Here is a 16702-nt window from a genome sequence, read left to right as displayed (position 1 = left end):
TAGCAATATTGAGTCCCCCAGTCCAGAAATATGATAAACTCCAAATATTTAAGTGATTTTACTTTTTCTTAGTAATATTTTTGAATATTTGTAAAATTGAAATTTTTATAATTTTCAGAGTTTAGATCGTGTATGTCTTTGTTAAATTTATCACTAAGTTTATTTTATTTTTAATGCTGAAATATACCGTACTTTTAAAAGATATATTTTCTAGTTGTTAGTTACTACTATATAGAAAAATATACTTTGAGTTTCATTGTATTTCTCTATTGCACTTTTCTTTTTTCTTTGGCTGCACCCTGCGGCATGCAGGATCTTAGTTCCCTGACCAGGGATCGAACCTGCGCCCCCTGCAGTGGAAGCGCTGAGTCTTAACCACTGGAGGACCAGGTAAGTCCCTATTGTACTTTTCCTATTTCATTAATTTTGCCCTTATTTTTATTTTTCCCTTGCTCCCATTATAAAATTGTTTTTCGTATACTGACCTTGTATTCTGTGATCCTACATTCTGTGATCTAAACTTATCTATCAGTTCTACTAGAATGGGTTTTTTTGTTGTTATAAATTTATTTTTTAGGATTTTCAATGTAGTTGAGAATATAATTTACCAATCTAGACAGTTTTACTTTTTCCTTTGTAATCAATATACTTTTTATTTATTATATTAATATTATTATGATTATTGATTTACTGTTCCGGCCAGAACATCCATAACATTGTACTGCTTTGGAAAATGGACATTCTCACTTTGTTCCTAACCTTAGGGAACAGGGTTTTGTCTTTCATTTTAAGTACAATTTTAAAGCTACTTTACTAGGTAAACGTAGTATTTAATGGTATGCTTTCATTTCCCTCCACAGTGAAGAAACTAATGATATCATGTAAAATAACAATGTAAGTGGTAATGTAAAACAGGGACTTCAGTGCATGTCTTGATTTTACACAGTATTTTTTTCACTATTTCTTCATTTCCAAATTGCATTACACAGAGTTCTAATTGTACAAGATAATATTCTACACTGGTTAGCTTCTAACTGATACCACCATAGCCTTTCTCTCTGGCAGTCTGAGTGAGACTTCAAAGAGAAAAACAGCAGCTCGGTCCAGAAGACATATAAAGAAAAAAAATTTTTGAGGTCATGAAGAAAAGACACTATGGTGGACAATGAAAGAAGTTCAAAGAAATCATGACAGTGCAAGTAATTTAAATTAAAAAAATTATATATTATTCCAGTAAAAGCTATAAATCTATCCACTTCTATACATACAGTAGAATTGGACACAAAAGGCTTTTCTGGCTATATAAGCTGAAGTTGTATATTAAACTATGTTCCAATTCTAGAATCCATTTAAATGATTCATGTAAAGATGGTCCCTGTAAACTGGGACATGTAAATGTTTTTTTATTTATTTTATTTTTCTTTGTTTTTTCAAAAATTAATTTCCATCAAGTGAGCTATCCAAAATATGTTCCTCTTCCCTGAAACATAAAGTTAGAAAACTAACACAAAAAATCTAAATTTATGATGGTCCTGTCTTTGGAAAGCTCTCTGTATTCTCAGAGAACTTTTGATAAGGCACATGTGAAAATTCACAAAGAAAATATATGAAAGTCTACATTCTGAATACCTGTTACAGGATGAATTTTTGCTGAATTTTTTCCTCTCTTTGAGAGTATTTCACTTCTGACCACCCATGCTAGTCTCTCAAAATTCACTTACGCCATCCTTTTCAAATTTCCTCTCTTTCTGGTTAAGCACCTTTTACCAAAAAGATGAGCCATTGAGCCTCCTTGTATGTTTCAAGAGGTTAAGAAAAACAATACGCAGAATTATAACGCTAGCTTAAAGTAATATGGGTTCAAAAGCAAAATTTGCATTAAATCAACTATAATTCAGATACCGAATGTTAATAAACATGGATATCCTCTTACACAATGTAAACGGTACTGTGAGAAAAAAAATAATTCTTTGAACTTCACCCTTTCAAGTTACTTTTTTGGGTTTCAGCTTCACGTTGCTCCACGAGCATATTTCTAAAGCTTCTATAGCTAACATTCTTCAAGATATACAAAATCATAGGCAGCTTCAGTAGTACTAGTTCTATTCACAGTGGTAACAGCAATAGAAGCTATCTTCTTATTAGACTACTATTTACTAAGTACTTCATTTCTGTTAGCTCATTTTGTCAGCATAATAATCTTTTAAAGTAGGTATAATACCAAGTTCATTTTACAAAGGAGGAAACTGAAGCTTAGTTGAGATTTGTTACTTGCTTTAGTTTTAACCATTATATTATTAGGGCTCTTGCTGGGCTGCACCGCACAGGCCCACAAGCCCCGTGCTTGCCCAGCTTCAAGACTGAAGAAAGAGCTGGGAGTCAGCAACAGAGACATCAGTGATTTAACGGATGGGGGAGCTTACATGTCTGACGCAAGGTCCTGGAGCGACACCCCACCGTGTGCTTCAGACGACGGGCAGGACATGGCAGCAGTCCTCACTCCCAGAGAAAGGGGAGATTGCCAGTTATAGGGGAATTGATTTCAGATGGGCTCATTAGTTACCAGGGAAACCAGCAGAGGGGAATGCCCCTCACAGCCCCCTTTAATAAAAACAATCACTAGCTGGGGCCTGGGGCAAGTATGTAGGAAGGTCAGTCATACGCATAAGATATAGGTGAAGCAGGCACTGGTCGGGCAGGGGAGGTACAGAGAGCAAGAGAACAGTCATCTTAAGTGGCCTGACCATACAGCTCTTAATCACTGTAAAATTTATACATAGATATTAAACACCAAACAGATAAAAAATATTAATACTCCCCACTCTCCAAGGTTAAGAATGAGATTCTACAAACTCAATTGTCCATACACTGAATCCAGTGGAGATAGTTATAGTAAATGTCACAGTATTTGACTCAGAAATTTTTAAAATAATCTAAACAATGGCAAACACAGTTATTCATCAAAATAAATATTAAAGACCGGTATAATCATATTTTTTTGTAAAACTATAAAATATCAGGCTATGATCTTAAGTTAGTATTTTATCATCTCAAGAGCACTGAAGAACACTCATGAAAATTCAGGTACAAGACTGGATTCTGTAACACTCACACACATTCTCAAGAGCATAGCTTAGCCCTCCCTGAACTTGCAAAATTATACATGTATTGCCTTAATGTTGACACTCTTTAGATACTCTAAATAAAGTTTTGCAGTTCTAAGTTCAGGATATCGGTCAGCATTACATCTGACCTTTTAAAGAGAAGATTATACCAGATCAATTTTATTATCTTCTATGTTAAAGGGACAGTCCTCAAAGAAAAAAAAAAAAAAGATTTTCATTAATTACACCTGAGTTAGACTTCTATTTTTCATACTATAATCCAATTAGCAGTTAAGTACAAAGGTTTATGGGTCATCATCCAAGGAATCCCTGCAGAAGTGCTGTACAGGTGCCCCTAGCGGCTGTCTAGGAGACTGGGGGTGTACGGACAGAGATAATGGGCCTCTAGACTATCCTTCATGGTTTCAAGCACACGATCTCTGCTTTTATCTGTTTTTTTGGCCATAAAATGTGTTTGAAGAAAGAGTATCTTTACCTCAACATTCAAAAAAAACATTCTTGCGCTTCCCTGGTGGCGCAGTGGTTGAGAATCTGCCTGCCAATGCAGGGGACACGGGTTCGAGCCCTGGTCTGGGAAGATCCCACATGCCGCGGAGCAACTAGGCCCGTGAGCCACAACTACTGAGCCTGCGCGTCTGGAGCCTGTGCTCCGCAACAAGAGAGGCCGCGATGGTGAGAGGCCCGCGCATCGCGATGAAGAGGGGCCCCCGCTTGCCGCAACTAGAGAAAGCCCTCGCACAGAAACGAAGACCCAACACAGCCATAAATAAATAAATAAATAAATAAATAAACCCAAAGTTTAAAAAAAGGAAAAAATAGATGTAACACTCAAGATTTCAGCTAAAAAAAAAAAAAAAAAAAAAACATTCTTTCAAACTGAACACTTACCAGTATGTTCTCAGCTGGCTGGAACATAAGATTCTAAGGGATCTTAACACTAACGCCCTTAACTGGAGCTATCCAGCAGGGATTAAGGGCCAATATAATTTAATATTTTTATTAGTAATCTAGATGAAGGAACTAAGATTATAATCTCATATTTCTAATTAATACTAATTTAGTTTAGGTATGGTCACCAACCAAAATTAAAAACAACCTGATAAATTACCTGAAGAATCATTTAGAAATATAATGAAGTTTAATAGCATTAGGATTTGGGGCCAAGAACAAACACATCAAATGGAAATGGAGAAGGGATATACAGGCAACGACAGTATAAAAAATAAAAACAAAAAAGTTATTGTCTATCCAATAATCATGGTGTTTAAGAGGGGAAAAAATAGGCTAACAGTAGTTGGCTGTATTAATAGCAGTAATGTAAGAATACATCTTCCACTTTATTTGACATCGGACAGGCTCTAATTAGAGTATGCTTTTTGATAGTCTCATTTGAGAAGTTTGTTGAAAAGTTAAATAAGGACTAGTAAAGAACACAAAATACTCAATTATTTCTATGAGGAAAAGTTAAAAGAAATTGAAGCATTTACCTTGAAAAAGAGATGACTATAGGGAAAAATTACTGCCCTCTAAGGCTGTTAATAATTACAATAAATTGTCCTCCTCCCCTAAAGAGGACTACTGCATATGAGGGATATACAGAAATAATGGCAAGACAATTTAATTTGCTATAGGTAAGCTATTTTGATAATAAGAAAAAATTTTAAATACTAGAATATTCAAGTGGGAGAGGTTATAAGACTTTTATCCCTAGATAGCTTTTGCAGAAAAAAACAAAACAAAATGCATTCCCTGCCCTGGTTCACCTATGCTACTTCACTGGTTTATCTTCTCAAATATCCACCAAGGGATACTGGAAGTGTGGGGCTTTCACTCTTGTAAAGTGACCTCCTGAAGTTTATGTGCCTTCTTCATCCTTTCAGTGTTTCCCTCCTGGTTCCAGTTCTGAATTAATACTAGCCCACTAGTCACCTAGTCCACACAGGTAAGGAATAAAAACTTTTGTTAGAAGAAGAAACTATTTGGCAAAGGTACTTTGCAGTTCAGACATAGTACTAGTAGAGTACCACTGTTCCCGGTCACATACAAACAAATACTTCTAGGCTGTTCAGACATATATATTCTGAGGTTTCTCTCTGTATAACTGGCTTGCTTGAAGGTTTTCCCAAGCGCTGAAGTGCTACATCCCATGTCTTGACACCTCTAGACTTTCTCTTACAATTTCTTCCATAAGCGTCCATCTGCCCTGCCAGGCTCCTCGACTTCTGTTGGCCCTTTTCCCTACAACGTCCTCAGTTGGCTCCATTTTTATGAACTGCTCCATGTAACCTATGATATTCAGACCTGTCAGATACATAATGCTCCATCCTTATCTCCTCAGTACATCCAATTCCATCTCACAGTCTTACTAACAGTTAATTCCAGAGGCCTTCAAATTGATCTACTCATACTTAAAATTGCACTCACCAGTCTTACTGATTCTTCTTTCCTTTACTCTGCCTCAGGGTGGATTTTTTGGCCACAAGAGCTTCATTGGCCCTACAGGAGCTCTGGTAACACCTCTGAAGAGAGGTGGCCTTTAACCAAGGGTGAATAGGTGGATAAACTGGATTTTTGTTTCCCTAAGGTAAGATAATTCTGAGGTGAGGTGTGCTCTACAGTACCCTCCTAGAGTTCCCCAGGCTCAAGCCCCAGTTGTCTGCAGTGACTCATAATCACCACTTGTTGGTTCTCTGTCTCACTTTTTCCTAAACAGACTAATGTTAACACAAATATTTGACTCTGCCTCCAGGTGAACCAATCCTAAAATAATCTATCTCCATATATTTACATGTGCATTTTCCAAAGAACTTCTATTGTTTGTTTTTTCTTTTTAATAGCATTAAAAAAATATCCCACATTAATATTTTGAGTAAAAACAAATAATCTTGGTCTGTGTATATGCAGTGTGCCCACAACAAACGACTCACTTTCACACTCACAAAGATGGTATATATTCTCCCAAATAGACAACTCTCAAACATTTCTTGTTTCTGGCAGTTACAAGTGAGATTTCTTACTGAACACTCTGATTCTATGATCTAGTATGAGAGGGTTCAGCCATAGAAATACCTTGTTTTACACACATTTTTCTATAAATTTCAGTAGTGATGAGAAAGATCCTCTCCTTTCTGCTCAAGAAAAGAAATTAAATTACTTTATGTATTGTTCTTTGGCTTTTGATATGCTATGTGACACTTCAGCAAATCCTGCACACAATGAATTCTATCATTTCTGCACCTGTGGCAGTTAAATGTGCTCATTTGCATAAGTTACAACCACATACATAAGTAAAAGTGTTGTTTGTGACAGTAGATCTGATTTTGGGGATACATATAAATTTCTAAAGTTCTAATGGATTTTAGCATTGACATTACGGCATAGAAATAAAACATTTCTTGCAATCATTCCAGGCATACCAGATGGTGAAAAGTGTTCAATGGAAGGTAAAGCAAACTTACCCGAATCATCATGACTGAACATCTGATATCATGAATTGTATCATAGATCTTTTTTGAGATGTCCACAAACTGATTATCATCAAACACATCCAAAGAGTTTTTACTTAAGGCTTCCAAGGCAACATTCACTTGTGTTACAAATTCCGGAATTGCTGTTAAAATGAATAAGAAAGAGAAAATTGTCCTATTTGTATTTTCAGATTTCTGGAGTTTCCAGGAAATGGAGAATCATATTTTTAAACAAATACTTGATTTTAAAAATTTCAATTATTTTTTAAATGTAGGGAGACAAAACATTTTGGCAGGATAATCTTGAATCTCTGAAATACAAAGGTAACCAAAGACAAGAAAGGCATCGTTATGGAAATGTTTTAAAACATTATCTTTCTCCTTTATGGCATTTTTGTTTTTACCAAGTCTGGAACCATATAATTATTTTTCATCCTATCCAATGTAAGCTCAAAGAAATGACAAAAAAGAATTGGCGTGAATAATAGTTGAAATTGTAAACCTAAAAATATTTAAAGAAAAAACACATTTGAGTTGCTAAATAGAAGAAAATTAACTAAAGATACTAATTCTATCTCATAGAAATAATAAAACTACTGTAAACTTTCTTTTGATAAAATATTTTCTCATCATCAAAAAGATTAATGAAAAGAAACTGGTGATCTTATATGCAAAACGTTTCTATGTAAAATAACACAACATTGAATGAGTGTAGGGATATATCAATCAGTAAGGCCAATCCATAGAACGCCCTTTTTTTTATTAAGATTTGAAAATAGTCTCAATTAAAAACGTTTCTCCAACTTTACTTTTAAGGTTAATGATAACAACATTCATTAACTCTTCAGTAGATTCAAGGCAGTTTTCTAAGTGTTTGCTGTGATTTAAATCTTAAAACAACCCCAGTATTAACTTGGGGTTCACACTTAGTTGAATGACACAGAGAAATCAAGAATCTTTCACAGAGTCATTCTGTTAATATGACTTTTAACTACTATACCATATCATATTGAATAAGTTTCTTCCCCATGTGAATATGCAGGATAAAAGCAGATTAATTTTTAGAGCAATGATTCCAAACCTGGAATATATAGTACTTTATCTAACACAAAAATATTAATAAATATTATTTTTTCCTAAATCCAAATCTCTATCTGCATGTATGGCATACCATGTCTTGCAATCCTACCTGCCATGTTCTTGATATGGGGAAATGTTGGCAATATACATAGGTACCCATATTTTATCTAGTCTCAACTTTCCTCCACCTACTAAAATATATCACCTATACCCTAATTCTTAGTTACTATACCCACCAGGATTATCCACTGTGCTTTTCTCCTCTGTCCATTCTCTAGGTGTACCATCCAATAAAAAGGGGCACCTGGCCACATAGGGCCACATATGACTATGAAACATTAAATTCATTAAAATTTAATTTAATTTGAAATTGAGTTCCTCAATCACATTTACCACATTCCAAGTGCTCAGTATACACCTATGGCTATTGAATTCTGTTTTGAGAGTGGCAATATGGAATGTTTCTATCATACCAAAACTTCTATTGGATAATATTATTCAATAGTGAGATTTCACGAAATCACTGTCTCACTTTCAGTGAACAGAATAACAAAGGCAAGGAGAAAGCTAACTCACACCACTTTGCGCAGTAGAAACACTCCTGAACCACAATTCCCACTAATTTAGATGTGACTCCCAAAGTGTATCTCTAATCTAACCTTGTCCCTGAATTCCAGAGCTATAAATCCAAAATAGTCCACTGCAAAATTCTACCTAAATCTTTCATAACACCTCAAATCCATCCTATCTAAACCTAAACACATTCTTTTCTACCTGGAAAGCCTAATTTTCTTGTAATATTTTCTAACTTGACGCCCAGTCATCAATGAAAAAAACTCAGGTGTTTTCTTTTACCTCCTACTCTTTTTTAACCTCTGTATCCAAATGTCCTCTAAGTGCAATCTCCTCTACCATATAAGTACATTTTAAATCCATTGCCAATGCAGCCCCACTGCCTCTAGCCATCATTATCTCCTGCTTGAGCATTCACCAGAGTCCTCCTGCCTAAGATCTTCTCATCCTTCAGACTCATCATAAGTATAATCTTATTGACAAAGCCAACTCTTAGCAGTAAGTACAACAGTGTCTGTCACAAAATAGATTCTCAATAAGTTGTTTTATTAGTGAGTCACGTCACTACACTGTTCAAAAATGTTCACTGGTTCCTTGAAACTTTTTCCTGTTTGTAGCCCAAGTGTCTAGCCTGGCACATAGTAGATAAGCAATTGAATTAAGTAATCGAATGAGTTAATGAATGAATAAATATAAAAACCCCACAAAAATGCAGGTACAAATGCAACATGTTAAGCTTGCATTTCAATGTAATTTAGGTTTTGTTCCTACTCGGGAATCTCCAAAAATATACTTATGTGGGCTTATAAGAATATTCGAGATATTTAATGAGTTAATCTTTACTTTTTATAGTGTTGAGAGAGGAGGAAACTCTTAAGGAAATGTGTCCAGTTATTTCACACTTCCTTCAGGTTCTTGGGGTGAACAGCAAACCCCCCAACAAAACTTGTACTCCAAAGAACATGACAGAGAGGCTCCTAATCACTTTGACATCCTCTATTAACTCTAAAGACATAGCTAAATATAAAGAGTTGTGGTCTCAAAACTTCTGGTGGTCTACCACTGACAAAACTCTTTTCATAGTCTTCCCCACTAAAAAAAGGTTTTTCTCATCCACCAAACAAGTGTGCCATACAATAATAATTTAACTCTTTCTATCCACATCTTCAATTTGTTACTAACTGCCTCTACAATTTGAAACTGCTCCTATCATCTTCCTATGTAGATCTTGGCCAAAAAAGAGAGACAAGCATCAAATCATGTAAAGGTCTAGTTTTCACTGCCATGTGAGAAAATGTGAGAAACATTTGGCGTATTTTAAGGAAAATACATCATAGCCTTTTCATTATTGCAACATGATTTCAATTTAACTCCTCTAGGGGCCTCTTACTAATAGACTAATATTAGTTCCAATTAAAATAAAATCTTTGAGAAGCAAATGTTTAATTTCTGAAGTACAGATGGAAACTACTACTTTTTTCACTCTAACAGCATAAATGAACTATTCAAAGCCGACATGTAATACATTTCTCATTTCATTAGCTTAAACATCAGCTGTGGGTGTGCTTTATTCATACTATGGACATATGGTTGCTTGGATCAGAGTGGGCGTGAAATTTTTTAATGCTTTCAAGAAAATACAAAGTGAGTATAATTAAGTAGCCAGTTAGTGGTAATTTAGAAGGAAAAACAAATTGACAAAGCTATCTCAAATCCATAATCTACCTACATTTCAAGAAAACAAGGTTTACACACAGTATACCATCCATCATGTTATACAATCATTGATCAGAGAAGGGGACACCTTAAACAAATTCACTCTAATCATTTGACATCCCAGGTAGAATCAACTGTTCTGAACTTTGGAGTGTAGATTTATTAGACAGAAGCGGCTTTGGGTCAATACCTTGTCAACTTCAAAGCATCTTGTCTATTTTATACTGCCAAATTCTAAGCCAGTCCTGAACTCGTTAGAAGTCTGTACTTTCTCTACCAACCTTATTCAGAATATGCAGAATAATAATATCCATTGATATTATCCATTGCAGATATTATTGATATGATATTATCCATGCAGAATAATAATATCCATTGATGAGTGCTTACTCATCTTGGCACTGTGCTAAGAATTTTGTATGCATTGTCTCATTTAATCCCCACAGCAGCCCTGTGAGGCAGGAACTATTATTATCCTGATTTCACTGATGAGGAAACTGAGGTCAAACAGCTAATAAGTGGCAGGCTGGTAACTGAGACTCCAGAGCTTGCTCTCTGAGCCCCAAAGCTGCACTGCCTCCTTTTGATAAGTAAAATACTTCGGGCTTCTTAATATCAGTGCTCCTGGGGCACTGAAATTAATGTTAATGTTAATTAACATTAATGTTAATGTCAATTAATTTCTAAATTAATGTTAATTTTCTGGCAATAGAGCCAACTTCTCCCAGGCCTTGAGTCTCTCTCTGGTACTAACTCAGGAATATTTTATCCCTTCTCATTTCTTGCTAAGTTTATTATGTGCTTTTGAAAGTAGGTAAGGGTACATAATTATTGGATTAAGTAGGTCAGAAAAAAATCCAGACTCATTATAGGTAATCATCTCCAATGATGTCACTAAATTATGTTTTCTATCATTAATAAAATGCAGATTAAAATATTTCTAATCATACTATTATCTTTGAAAATTACCAATGATAGAGGTATTTGGCTTTGAAAATTCACATAATGCTGTCACCATTTCTTTACATGATGCTAAGTAAGTGGGAAGAAATTACAGCAGAAAGTGCAACTAAGCATATGCATGACTTCTATAAATGCCTCATACTCTTCATTTTTTAGATTTATTGAACAAACATTGATTATCAAGGTTCATACTTTTTTTTTTTTTAAGGAAGCCAAGAGTATGTATCAGTACTGTGTTTGGTCCCTCACAGATTACGTATCATAAAAGTCAATAACTGGTGAGAATTTTTCCTTTTTTCAAATGAGAGAATCAAGGATCAGAGTGAGTGCTTTATGACACATCACACAGTTAACAAGAGCCATACTGGCCTCACTATTCTACTCTACCCCTACCTTTCCATGTCCTGGCTATTGTAAATAGAGCTGCAATGAATATTGTGGTACATGACTCTTTTTGAATTATGGTTTTCTCAGGGTATATGCCCAGTAGTGGGATTGCTGTGTCGTATGGTAGTTCTATTTTTAGTATATATTCTTTTGTATCAAGTTTCACTCAACATTAAACTTAGGTGATTTGGCTCACATTGCTGTATGTAGGTTTAGATTTCTCATTCTTATTACTGTATAGTATTCCAATGTACAATTATACCACAATTTATTTATCCATTCTATAGTTAATGGGCATTTGGATAATTTCCAGTTTGGGACTACTATACATAGTGATGCTATGAAATATTGTGTACTTTTTGGTGCTAGGAATATATGTACATATTTTCAGGGAATTTACATACATATTTTCAGGGACTATACCTATCAGTGGAATTTCTGAATCACAGAATATATTTTTGTACCATGTTAATAGACACTGACAGTTTCCAAAGTGGTTGGAACACATTTTACTCGTATCAACAGTGCCTGAGAGTTCTAGCTGGTTTACATCCTCACTAACACTTGGCATATTCCAGCTTTTACATTTTAGCCTTTCTGGAGGGTATATTTCCCTCTTCCTTTTTAATATATTGATCAGGTGTGTGTGTGTGTGTGTGTGTGTGTGTGTGTGTGTGTGTGTGTGTGTGTGTGTGTGTGTGTGTGTGTTCTACTGGTTAAGCCTCCGGATTACTTTCATTGTTTATCTACTCTCTTGTTGTTCTTGAGTTTAAACAGTTTAAATTTTCCTCCTTTAGAATCACCCACCATCTTATCTATTGCTTAAGCTCATTCTTTAACCTCTTCAGTTTCTACTATCAAGAAAAGCACAGGACTTCCCTGGTGGCACAGCGGTTAAGAATCTGCCTGCCAATGCAAGGGTCATGGGTTCGAGCCCTGGTCCGGGAAGATCCCACATGCCACGGAGCAACTGGGCCCGTGCACCACAACTACTGAGCCTGTGCTCTAGAGCCCGTGCTCCACAACAAAGAGAAGACACCGCAATGAGAAGCCCGCACACAGCAATGAAGAGTAGCCCCTGCTCACCACAACTAGAGAAAGCCCATGCACAGCAATGAAGACCCAACGCAGTCAAAAATAAATTAATTAATTAAAAAGAAAAGAAAAGCACACACAGGAAAAGAGTGAAAGAAAAATAGAGAAGTAAAGGAGCTCCACGATCTGTATCTCTAGCTAAATACAGATCAGTGTGCAGGGGATCACACACTGATGACCATAGGAACATGGGCCATAGGAACAGGGAAATGTAAACATTAATAAACAGAAACCTCATTTAAAATGGATTTGGGAAGACAGAAGGGGCAGCTCTCACACCCTACCTCTTGTTATCAATTGCAGACCCAACAGGAAGAGACATACCTTTGCATCTCTAAAAGGAAGAAAGTTCCTATTTTACTACCCAGCAGGAGGAAGGAAGAATTTCTCCTTGCCTGGCAATAGCCCAACCAATGAGAGACTGTCTCAACTCTGCCAGTGAAAAGCCCCTACACTTCAAACTCCCAGTTTCTTCCAATGGACATTTTGTTTGTAACAGCCCCGCCCACTCTTCCTTCTCCATAAAAGAATGTTCCTCTCCTTTGTTTTCCAGACCTGCCTATAGTTTGCCACAGATTCCATGTCCTGAGTTGCAATTCTTTGCTGTTCCTGAATAAACCCATTTTGCTGGTAAATTAACTGACGGTTTTATTTTTTTAGGCCAATAGAAATGTCTAGGGGGGAAAAAATCTTTAAAGATGCTGAGGTGTACAGACAGATTGGGAAGGCTTCTAGTAGGAGAAACGTATCTTTGTTTGACATATCTTTGTGGTGTTGAGGTGGTCCTTCACATGTTGCTGGGGATTTCTTGGGTGAGAAGAAAAAGAGTTGATCTCAGCTCTCCAGACTCCAACTCTCTCTGTCCAGCTGTCTATGATTATATGCCTGAGAACAGCCCTTTTCCTAACCCTGTCTACCTGGTAACCTTCTACCCACTCTTCATATTTATCTTCATAGATAACAGTTCTTTGTGAAACTTTCCCTGATCACCAGCCCACCCATGCCTCTAACCGTGTTAGGCAATCTTGCCTCTTGGACTTGCTGACACTAAAGACATGCATTTGCTAAAGATCCTACGTCTCTAACTGCATGTGTTTTCCTATACTCAGCCACTTCCAAAATCCTGACAGAGAGCTCTTAAAATCAGAAGCTCTGTCAAGTCACCTTTGTTTCCTCAGGAAAGGGGTAGGTATCAGAGTCAGAATTCAGCACCAGCTATTCAGACTCAGAGCCTGTACCCATTAGCACTCTATTCTACTGCTGGATGCAAGGATAGCCCTGCTGAGACATATCCTCAAACGTTAAAGAACACTGAGGGTAAAGAGAAGAACTAAATCTTCAAGAGAAAAAGGGTCATCTATAAAATATTAAAATCAGATTGGTATTAGACTTTTCATGAGCAACACTGGATACCAAAAGGAAAAATATGAAGCCATGCATTCAAGTATTAAGTAGAAATTATTTCAGAAATGAGATTCAATACTCAGCCAGTGAATTAAGTGAACAGTGGGATAAAGATTTTTTCAGGCATGCACGTACACAGAATATTTAATCTCCATGAACTCTTCATTAGGGAGATACTTGTCAATAGATTCTTAAAACAAAAAGTGAATCAAAGGAGCAAGATATGGGGCTGAGGAAACAGTGGAGTCGGAAAAGCAGTCGGAAATACCTGTGGGTATTTCTGTGTGTTGTACGTGGAAACAATGAGTAAATGTGTAGATATTTTTGAGAGCCAGGGTTCTCACTATGGAATAAGAGAGGTACTACAATGGAATGTGATAAGATAAAGAGCCCTATGGGATGGGAATGCATTGGAGGTGTCAACACGAACTTACGATTTCATATGTAGCAATATATTACCTTTTGTGTAAGAGTGAAGAGGAAATAAAAAAGCACATCCTTAATCTGCTTATTTTCACAAACATTAAAAAAAGACTCACATGAAAGATAAAGGAATAAGGAAACTTGTTATTTACAAGGGATGCTAAGAATTGGGTAGAAGAAATATGAGAAGATAGATCAGTAGCTGAGTATATTTTGTGTATTTTTAACTCTTGTAAGCATGTTAACATTATACAATTTCAAAAATATAAAACTGACAACAAGGATATGGGCAGGGGAAGGAAACCTAAAACCAAATGTAAATAGCAACAAATGAACAAATGAATTTGTTGTGAGGTGTGTATCATCGGGTTGCTTACAGTTGACTACTTTCTAAAGCCCTGCTGCCCAATCCGCTAGCTGCTAGAAATACCCTGCTATTTAACTAAATTTACATTAAATTGATACAAATTAAATACAATTAAAAATTCACTTCCTCAGTCACTCTAGCTCACCACATGTGGCTATCATTTTAGACAGTATAGATATAGCTCGGTTCTATCCTTGCAAAATATTCTGTTAGCACTGTTCCAAATACTTGCAATCAAGTATTTGTTGAGCACCTGTCCTCTGTAGGACACTGGTTTAGATCCTGGAAGAGTGAGTATCATCTGTGTAGTTTTTCTATATATACTTCACAAATACAAGTTATAAACCTTTGGAAAAAACCCTCTTTGGCACCTAGAAATGTCCTGGGCCATTGCAAAATTGTGTCAGGTTCTATTTACTGATACCATTCTTAGCTTTTTTGGTCAATATATATTCACCTTTGTATAAATATAGGTGACTACCTAAACAAGAAAATGTATGTTTTGTTTGTGCTTTGAGAAACTATAGATGATATCTTTGCTAACTGTGTTAATCCCATGAGGGTTATGGGATTTCACATCTGCTGAAATTATACTAGTTGTAATATATGTTAAAAATGTGCTGAAATTTCAGTGCCAAATTGTTATTTTTACTTTGACAGAATTGTCATTATTTTTAGTGAGTTATAATATCACAGTGAAAGAGTAGAGACTCAATCTCATTGACAGTAGTGATTTTACTTTCCCTTTAGTAATTCAATATCACAAGGTTTGTAAGGGCTTCCTATGTACAAGTGTACAATATTAAGATTTTTAAAGAACAAATTCATTTTTCTTGTATCTGATATTCATTTATCTTGAACCTTCTTGATATTATAATCAATATATAAAAAATTTCAGGGAGCCCAGATTAATATGATTTAAATATATATGAACGTATGATTCATTCAATAGATGTTTTTCTAGAAAGTCGAATAAAAATTGATTGTGAACTTCTTGAGTGAGAGAGCCTGTTGTATTGAATTACTCCTTTTCCTAATATTTCTTGATCGAATGAAGAAAAGTCATATTTTAAATGCAGCAGGGAAGCTTTCTATTTAAGGCAACTGAAGTGACTTATTTTATAAATATTTACCCCTTAAGCTCTTTTTTTGTAAAGCTGGATTTATGTACATTGGTTACAAACACTATTTTAAACAAGTCTACTGAAGTAAATCAAGATTTATAACTATGCTAAAATTTTTTTAAATAGTTACAGAAATCCAGAAACCTCTGTATCAATGTAAGCTAGGATTGTGGAAGGTTAGTCAATTTTTTTTTTAAGGGAGCTAAAATTCTTCTGTAAAATGAAGAAACTGGTCTATTTCTAGCATAGACTCTCTGGATCCGTAGGTCTATTCATAATCACACATGCACTGTGTTCACTTTTTCTAGCTACGTTTGGTTACAAGCAGAAAGACATTAGAAAAAGATAAATGAATGGACAGGAGGATAGCAGATGTATGGACAGATTAATGGGTAGTAAAATAAAGCATGGGTTGTTGGAAGAAAAGATAGGTGTATAGAATCATGGGGGTAAGAATTTGTGAGTGGATGGAAGGAGAGATTAATCTTTATAACTTCCCTACTTCCAAAAGAGAAAAAAATTCAAAGAAGCTCAAAAAAGAGGCAAGGGTACAATAAGCTTTTAAAACTTAAAACAAGCCCAAAATAACCAAGAGCCACATAACGAAAGTTAGGGAAGACAAGTGTAATTACATCAAAACTTCTAGAGTTAAGGTACAGCAACTAATTATAAAACTGATCTGTTGCATTCCAGGCAAAAGTGAAGCAATGCATTACATGGTTCATATTATTTACTAAAATGGGGCTCAGCACTTAAAAGTTTTCACTGTGAATGACTTAAAAAGATTTTCCTCTTCAATACTATATGCTAAGGGGAGTGAATGTATCACTTATGTATTTATATTTTTCGTTATTAAAAAACATAACAAAAATAGTCTTCACAAATAGTGTTATAAAAGATGTAAAGGCATTCTTCAAAAGAATATTTATTTTATACAACATTATCATCCACTTCTTCAAAAAGTTAATAAAGTCCTAG

General features: G+C 35.5%; 1 protein-coding gene across 1 annotated transcript in view; it reads right to left on the bottom strand.

Annotated features, from left to right (window-relative positions):
* The window catches only part of CTNNA3 (catenin alpha 3), a 1729751-nt gene that overhangs the window by 327255 nt on the left and 1385794 nt on the right, over window positions 1–16702 (bottom strand). Inside the window, 1 exon segment of the mRNA XM_036828186.1 lies at window positions 6584–6735. Within this exon segment, the coding sequence (XP_036684081.1) occupies window positions 6584–6735 (152 nt within the window).

Source organism: Balaenoptera musculus, chromosome 16 (assembly GCF_009873245.2).
Source record: "Balaenoptera musculus isolate JJ_BM4_2016_0621 chromosome 16, mBalMus1.pri.v3, whole genome shotgun sequence".
In the NCBI taxonomy this organism is placed as follows: Eukaryota; Metazoa; Chordata; class Mammalia; order Artiodactyla; family Balaenopteridae; genus Balaenoptera; species Balaenoptera musculus.
The sequence above is the reverse complement of the archived record's forward strand: the minus strand, read 5'-3'. Positions and strand labels throughout refer to the sequence as shown.